The sequence below is a fragment of the Vitis vinifera genome, chromosome 4, assembly GCF_030704535.1.
Source record: "Vitis vinifera cultivar Pinot Noir 40024 chromosome 4, ASM3070453v1".
Lineage (NCBI taxonomy): Eukaryota > Viridiplantae > Streptophyta > Magnoliopsida > Vitales > Vitaceae > Vitis > Vitis vinifera.
Genome location: NC_081808.1, coordinates 24,905,687 through 24,913,383, shown reverse-complemented (window position 1 = coordinate 24,913,383; position 7,697 = coordinate 24,905,687). Strand labels below are relative to the sequence as shown.

Sequence of the window (7,697 nt, the reverse complement as noted above, 5' to 3'; positions counted from 1 at the left end):
AAATTCTGACCCACTCTCTCAAGGTCTTGGTTATGACAAACTCTCCCTAACACATCGTGTCCTTGTTAATGTTATTTCTTCTCATGTTGAACCAACCATCTATTCCCAAGTTGTTGTTCCTGAGTGGCAACAAGCCATGGCTGCCAAGTTGTAGGCTCTTAAAAGTAATGGAACTTGGTTTATCGCCTTTTTACCTCCAAGTAAGCACATAGTTAGATGTAAATGGGTTTACAAAATTATCACATCAATAGGACTTTAGAACAGTACAAGGCTTGTCTTGTGGTCGAGGGACACACTCAACAAAAAGGTATTGATTACCTAGATACCTTTTCTCCTGTTACTAAGCTTATTGTAGCAAAAGTCTTTCTTTCTCTTACTACTATTTTTGGTTGGAGTATCACCTAACTCGATGAGAGCAATGCATTTCTCCACAATGATCTTTTGAAAGAACTATACATGTGCTTACCTCTTGGTTATCGCCGTGAAGGGGAGCCTTTGCCCACTAATGCCATTTGTAAGCTTCATAAATTGCTCTATAACCTGAAGCAAGCCTCCCAACAATGTTTCTCCAAGTTTTCCATTATGTTGCTTGACAATGGTTTTCAACAATTAGTTGTTGATAATTCTCTTTTTACCCCAAATTTAGTGGAACTTCTTTTCTTTCTCTTTTGGTCTATGTGGATGACATAGTCATAGCTAGTAATAATGTCAAACAAATAAAAGAGATTAAAAGGTTTCTTGATGATCATTTTAAGCTTAAAGATCTTAGTTAATTAAAATATTTCTTAGCTCTTGTAGTAGTTTGATTGACAAAGGGCATTTCTCTTAGCCAATGTCACTATGCATTGTAGCTCTTATTAGACAATGGCTACCTTGTCTATAATACGCGTAAAACTCCTATGAAACCTAATGTAAAATTCTCTCAAGATGAGGGAGAGTTGCTAGACTTGACTATTAGACAATGACTCAATATAGGATAATAATTGGAAAGATGTTGTATCTCACCATTATAAGGCCAGATTTGTCTTCCTCTGTAAATCACCTTGGTTAATTTCTAGCCAAGTCAAGGGTTCCACATTTGCAAGCAGTGTATCGTGTACTCTAATACACAAAGAGAACGATGGGACAAGGATTATTTTTTGGATCATCTTCTACCCTGGAGCTAAAAGGATTTGTAGACTCGAATTAGGCTTCATATCCAGACAGTAGAAGGTCTATAAGTAGCTTCTGCAACTTCATTGGAAATTCTTTAGTTTCCTGGAAGTCTAAAATGCAGCATACTATTTCGAAGTCTTCTGTCGAGACTAAATATAGGTCCATGGCTAATGCTATTTGTGAATTAATGTGGTTGCTCAACCTTTTAAAGGATCTGAATATTAAGTGTAATGTCCAAGTTTCTTTTTAGGAAATTATTAATAAAAATAATATTAAATTAATTAATTAATTAATTTAATAAAATGGAAGAGGTGTGAAAAGGTAATTTTGCGAATAAATACCCTAGGTATAAATTAGAATTATGTTCTTCCTATTCTTTTCTTAATCTCATTCCTGTTCGCAGAGAGTTCCTAAGAACGTAAGATTGGAGTCGGATTTCAAGGTTTGAAGAACAGATCTCTATAGGAAAGATTCTAACCCCTAAATTATTTTAGATTCATTAGTTAATTTTAAGCACATTAGATATTTTTTTTTGGAAAACCCAAATCTATATTAGGGTTAGTTTTTTTTTTTTTAAATCGTTTTAATATCAAAATAGTGAAAATTTAAGATTTTGATTTATTGTTGGAAATTGGGAAATCTTAAGTTTTTAGATGAAAAAAAAAAAGGAACGCATGTGCACACTGAGGATGTAAAAAAAATAGAAAATGGAGAACACGCATGCACACAGGAGAAAGTTGGAGAATGGTAAAAAAAAAAAATTATATATATATATATAGATAAATAATAAGGGAAGATCTGTACGGATGGATGGTGTTTGATAGTTAATGTATATATATATATTATGTCAGCAATAATGGAGAATTGTTGGGGATAAAGTTTATGTTTGAAAAAAAAAAGTGAGAGAATAGAAGTTTTAAATAACAGAAAGTAAAGTTTTTAGTATTATAATTATACTAATGATGAGTGTAAGTTAATAAATAACATAGAAATTAATTAGTGAAATAAATTATAGTTTATTTAAATTAAGTTGTGTCCCAAGAAATAAATTAAAAGTAAATTAAGTTTTATATGAATTAAAAATTTATTAATTTTTTTTTAAATATGAATAGATTAAATTATCTTTCAGATTTAAAAACATTAATTTGAATACCTAAAATTTTAAGATTGTCAAACCTATAATTTTCGATAAATAGTAATGGTTATTTCTCTTATATTTTGTTAGGTGAAGAGTAGATTTTCAGGATTATTTTTTTCTCCAAAGTTTTTTGAGGACTTCTTTTGAGGTAAGGGAAATTAATGCAATTATAATTTTTTTTTAGAAACAAATTTCTATATACATTATTTGGAAATATTTTGAATTAATATTCGTTTTATGCATGGATCAAATGTGTTTTGTATGAAAAGTATGTTAGAACTTTATATTTTGTTTACAACGGAGAAATGTGGAGATATTATGTTTTGCAAATTCGAATAATTGAAATAAGTGTTTGACTCTCGTTTGTTTGACCCTTATCAACGGGATATATTAGTTGACTTATGACTTTTTGACCCTTGTCAACGGGATATAATAGTTGACCTTTACATTTCTTGGTGAGGAATGTAATTGATTTGGACCCCAGCCTCTAGAGGTTTAGTTAGAGGTTACTAGTACTAGTAGTATTTGGTTTCATCCACCTTAAAGGAACAATTTGAGACTAGCCACCTATTTGAAAAGTCCTACCTAATTGGGCACTATTTGATGTTTGATGATCAAAGTAAATAAATAATTTGAATGCTTTGATCGAATTTGTTATGAAAATGTTTGAATCAGAAATGAAAGTGCACAATTAAAAGTTTTGAATGTATTGTCAAAACTGACTCAAAGGTTTATGAAAATAATTAGTTATAATATCTCCTATTTTGCAAGTGAACTTGAAATATTTGATCCATGAACTGCATTAATGTTCCTTATTGAGCTTTGAGCTCATTCATATTTGTTGATTACTTTTCAAGCACCCTTAGTTCGGACGAGGAGTGATGGCTAGGTCAGGGAATGGTCATCATTAGGATTTTGCTTAGGATGTTATTTGGACATTGTTAATTTATAAGTTTATGTTTATTTGGATTATTTGGTTTTTGGAAGCTATTTAGATATTAAGATTTTAAATATTTTTTTTGATAAGTTTGAAGTTGAGATTTGGAGATAATGAAAATTTGGTTAGCACTTGATTTATTTGAGTTTGCAATCTATTTAGATAATGGATTTTGGTTGATGGATACTTAGTTTTAAAGTTAAGTCTGAAGATTTTAAAATTTGTTCCGCTACTCTAAACAGGTTTTTGGTAATTGGTTACTTCCAGTTACAATATGATTGTTTGGGTCAGGTTACACTTTAAACCTTCGGGTTTGAGGTGTGAAATGACCGTCAAGCCCTTGGAGTGGGTCTTGGGTCATGACATTAAGCATCACAAACTTGTGATGTTGTTTGCAACAATCAAACTGCTTTACATACACTAGTCAATCCAATCTTCTATGAACACATCAAACACATAGAAATTGATTGTCATTTAGTTGGAGAGAAGATTCAAAATGGCACACTGAAAACTTTGTATGTCTCATCTCACATCAAGTGATAAACTTACTAATTAAACCTCTATTTCCTGCACAGTTCTCATTCTTACTTGGCAAAATGGGAGTTCATAAACTTACTAATTAAACCTCTATATATAATTTGATATTGATATATTTCTACTTAAATTTCATTATATACTTTGGTCTAAATCATAATATATACGGAATAAATACTCTACAATTTTTCTTACCAATTATTTTTGTTACATCTCATTTAACCTTTCTCTTAAAAAATATTTTCCTATTTAGTGTTATTATTTTGTTAATTCCACCAAAATAAAATTTTCATCCAGGGTCTTCTTGATATACGACAATTAGGGATGACAACCTATGAGTTCGAAATGGGTTGCCCTCATTCCAACCCTACTTCATTTATTCAAATAATTCTCATTCTCATTCCATTAAAAAAAATTAAACAAAATAGGTAGGGGAAATTCTCATACCCGTCCTACTTCACCCTATTTAATTTTTTGTAAAATTTCTATTTTTAAAAAAAAAAAAATTTTGAATTTTTTTAATTACATTAAAATTATATTTTATAAATAATTAAAATATTATAATTTTTTATAATTTATTTTATTAAAAAGTATTTATTATTATTATTATTATTATTATTATAAGAAAATACAAATTAAATTAAATTAATTTTATATATAATTAAGGTAAGGAAAAAAATAATACCTGAACTCATCATGAACCTGAGTTTTTTTTTTTAAATCTCAAAGCCACCCTTATTAACTTATTTATTTAATTTCAAACTCATCCATTAGAGACAAACAAGATACGCAGCCAATAAAACTCACTTCATTGTCATCCATAACCATAATTTCAGCAAATTCAAATTCGAGTTTAAAAAAAGGAAAGTTATGCTGCTTTGGCTCCTCTTACAAACTTGTTAATTCCACATTCTCCAATCAGAATGTGCCACGTCAACATCACAATTATGTCCAAGGAACGAAATCACAATAATACCCCGTTCTATTTCTCATAATAACTAAGCAGACCCTGAAAACGGTGATGTGGTTGGTAGAAATTGATTGGCTGAAGTTAGCGCGAAGCAACGGATTTTTACCGTAAAAATGCTTATCTGAAACCCGAGACTCAAAATCACAGCTTGTTGAGGTGGAAGTTAGGAGTGTTTCATTCATCATCTTCCATGGCTTTCTCTTCAACTTTCTCGCACAACTCCTTGTCATGCTTCTCATCTTCATTCCCACAAACCCCAAGACCAAGCCCTTTTCGTTTCACTTCGATCAGGGCAGTCAAATCCGCGGAACCCGACAAGGAGAAGCTTGCAAAATCCAACACCCAGCAAGACTCCTCCAATGCCCAGCCTCCCACCACTGCTCCCAAGTATCCCAAGAAACCTGTCTATTCCAGTGAGTATCTCTGGGCTTCTGTTTTTTTCTTGGTTTTAAAATTGATGGTGGGGTGGGTTCTTATTTTTCAGTTTTGATTTGTGATATGGGCAGTGAAGAAAGGCCAAATAGTGAGGGTGGACAAGGAGAAGTATCTTAATAGTATCAATGTAAGCTGACTTGATCAATGTCTAGAAGAAATGGCATGTTGTTTGTTTAATCTCAGGAAGGAAGGGGAAGTGCCTTTGGATTTATGTTTATACAAAATATCTGATTCATTCATTCATTTGAAAATCCTTGGCTTCAAATTTCAGTATTTGTCCGTTGGGCATCCGCCTTATTACAAGGGCTTGGACTACATCTATGAAGACCGGGGTGAGGTGAGAATTCAGAATTGAGAATTGAGACAGGAAGGCAGGCACAGCCCATTTCAAGTATATTATACTTTTTAACTGCTTTGCCTTGATGCCTCAATGTGTGTTTCAGGTCTTGGATTTACGTATTTTTGAGACAGGAGAGTATGCCCTTGTCAGTAACTTTCATCTTCACTCTACTCTTTCATATTTGATTAATTTGCTTTTCTTTTGCTTCCATGTCTGCTTCATTTGTTTTACTAGCTTAAAGTTCTCAACAATAAGAGAGCTTAATCCCTTATAAACAAGAACCCCCCAATTTGAATGATCTCAAAGCTTTTGAAAGCTCATCTCTTTCAGTTTTGTATCTAGACTGACTATAACACTACTACTTCTCTTACAGATTGCATGGGTTGGGATTCCAACTGCTCCTGCTTGGCTGCCAACAGATATGCTTATCAAGGTACTACTTACATTTCTTCCCCTTATTTACCATGGTTGCTCCTCCTCACCTCCATTTTTGGTTTTACTACGAAAAACATCGACCTTCTCAAATTATTTAATCTTCATATAAAAATGTAAAATAAGATAATGAATTTTAAATAGTATATAAAGATTTATTTTTATTTTTTCGGGAATCAAACATAACCTGAACGTTTGATTAAATTTCTGTCTTAATAAGGTTGAGCATTGATGTGCTCAAGTTTGGTTTTTTAATTAATCAAATTTGAATTTTGAGCTCTATTTATAAAGGCTGTGTGGCAACTATTGTCAAAAAAATTTTAAATGAATCGATGTTGAGGCTTTATTTATAACAGCTTTCAGAGAGTCATCATTATTTACCTGATCCTTGTGCTTGTCTGCAGTCAGATAAGCTCAATTATGAGAGAATGTAATCCAGGCTTTGAGGTGGAATCTCAGCAGTTCCAAGTTGAACACCATGCCTTCTCTTATCCAGGCCTCAGATCTCTTGGCTTTCTTCATCAGCATCAGCTACTCATCTTCTATTGGATCCATCCATGATATATGTAATTAATCACTTCACTGGATTTACTTCAAAGAAAATCTGCAAAATTTCTAAAAACATGAAAACTGATGTAAATTTTCATTTTGTTTCTGGCATTTTCTAGGCAACCAATCTAGCAGTAAGTGTTCTACAGTGCACCCTTTGGTTTTGTAAAAGATCATAACCTGATTGTATTTATTGTTTCCCAAAATTGAAGGAGGCATGTATAATCGATGAGAAAAGAAGAGTGACGCAATTATGCATACTTCAAAGTTTGGGACTGAGCTTAAAGTGCCAACGAATTTATGTTGAATAAAGTCTGCAAATTGAGCATCAGTGCTAGTTCATACCCTGAATATGAATATTTCATGTGATCCTGATAACTGATAAGTAACTAATGATAGCACCACTGCAGCTGCATCCAGCGCCAGCATTCAAGAACTCCATCACCTTTTCCTCATCTCCATTTTGCAGGCAAAAATCTTGAAACCTGACATGGTTTAGCAGCAGTTAGCATCCGAGACAATAGAGAATATCATAGTAAACCTGCTAAAAGGAATGTGAAGGTGAAACTTAATGGAGGTTACCGCATCATGCTCCATCAGCACACTACCAATATGACGCCATCTATGGATACCCTCCCAGCCTTCCCAGGTTATTTACATAATTCCTATGGTACATTAAATAATTCAAAAATAAAAAAGTGATTTTGGGGAAGCAAAACAAGCGTTGAATGATAGACACTAATCAGAGATCATTCATCACAAAACTGTAGTCAGAGTCTCAGAAGCCTTACTCAAAAGGGAGATTTAACTGATGAATGTGTACAAGATGAAGAAGAAAACAAGTGAGAGCTCACATTGGAAGATATGCTCAGTCATATGGTCAGTAAGAAACAGTTATTCAGGTTTTGGAGATAAAAAGTAGGCAGTTGTAGAGACTGTCAACTCTTAGCAGGGTATGCTTATAATAACAGTTTTCAAACAAGCATTGGCGTGTTGTTAAATGAAGCTTATGGGAGACCTTGTAGACCTCCCTTGGGTTGAGTCATCAGATAGCCACCTGATAGGACCATAAATTGTCCGTGAAACCACAGAGAAGATCAGAGTGATTAAGAATGGGCTTAAAACAGCTCAACATCGCCAAAAGAGCTACATAGATCGCAGAAGGAGATCCTCAAAATTTTGATGCTTGTGGTTGTTTCTGAAAGCA

General features: G+C 32.9%; 1 protein-coding gene across 2 annotated transcripts; it reads left to right on the top strand.

The window, feature by feature from the left end:
• The first annotated feature begins 4,866 nt into the window (after positions 1-4,866).
• LOC100248924 (NAD(P)H-quinone oxidoreductase subunit O, chloroplastic) lies at positions 4,867-6,821 on the top strand. 2 transcript variants are annotated; one of them, XR_785707.3, is made up of 7 exons: positions 4,867-5,147; positions 5,241-5,296; positions 5,441-5,506; positions 5,613-5,654; positions 5,883-5,942; positions 6,346-6,507; positions 6,610-6,821. XR_785707.3 is itself a non-coding variant. In XM_002280602.5 (6 exons), exons 1-6 carry the CDS (start codon positions 4,925-4,927, stop codon positions 6,373-6,375), a joined length of 477 nt encoding a protein of 158 aa, XP_002280638.1. In that variant the 5' UTR covers positions 4,867-4,924; the 3' UTR covers positions 6,376-6,821. The 2 variants fall into 2 exon arrangements, 1 of the variants encoding a protein (XP_002280638.1); XM_002280602.5 differs by having other exon boundaries at positions 6,346-6,821.
• Positions 6,822-7,697: the final 876 nt, after the last annotated feature.

Coding starts and splice junctions, on each gene's coding strand:
- LOC100248924 (XM_002280602.5), top strand. CDS start 4,925: ATGGCTTTCTCTTCAACTTTCTCGCACAACTCCTTGTCATGCTTCTCA. Junction 5,297..5,440: donor AGTATCTTAATAGTATCAAT/GTAAGCTGACTT, acceptor TTCAAATTTCAG/TATTTGTCCGTTGGGCATCC. Junction 5,507..5,612: donor TCTATGAAGACCGGGGTGAG/GTGAGAATTCAG, acceptor TGTGTGTTTCAG/GTCTTGGATTTACGTATTTT.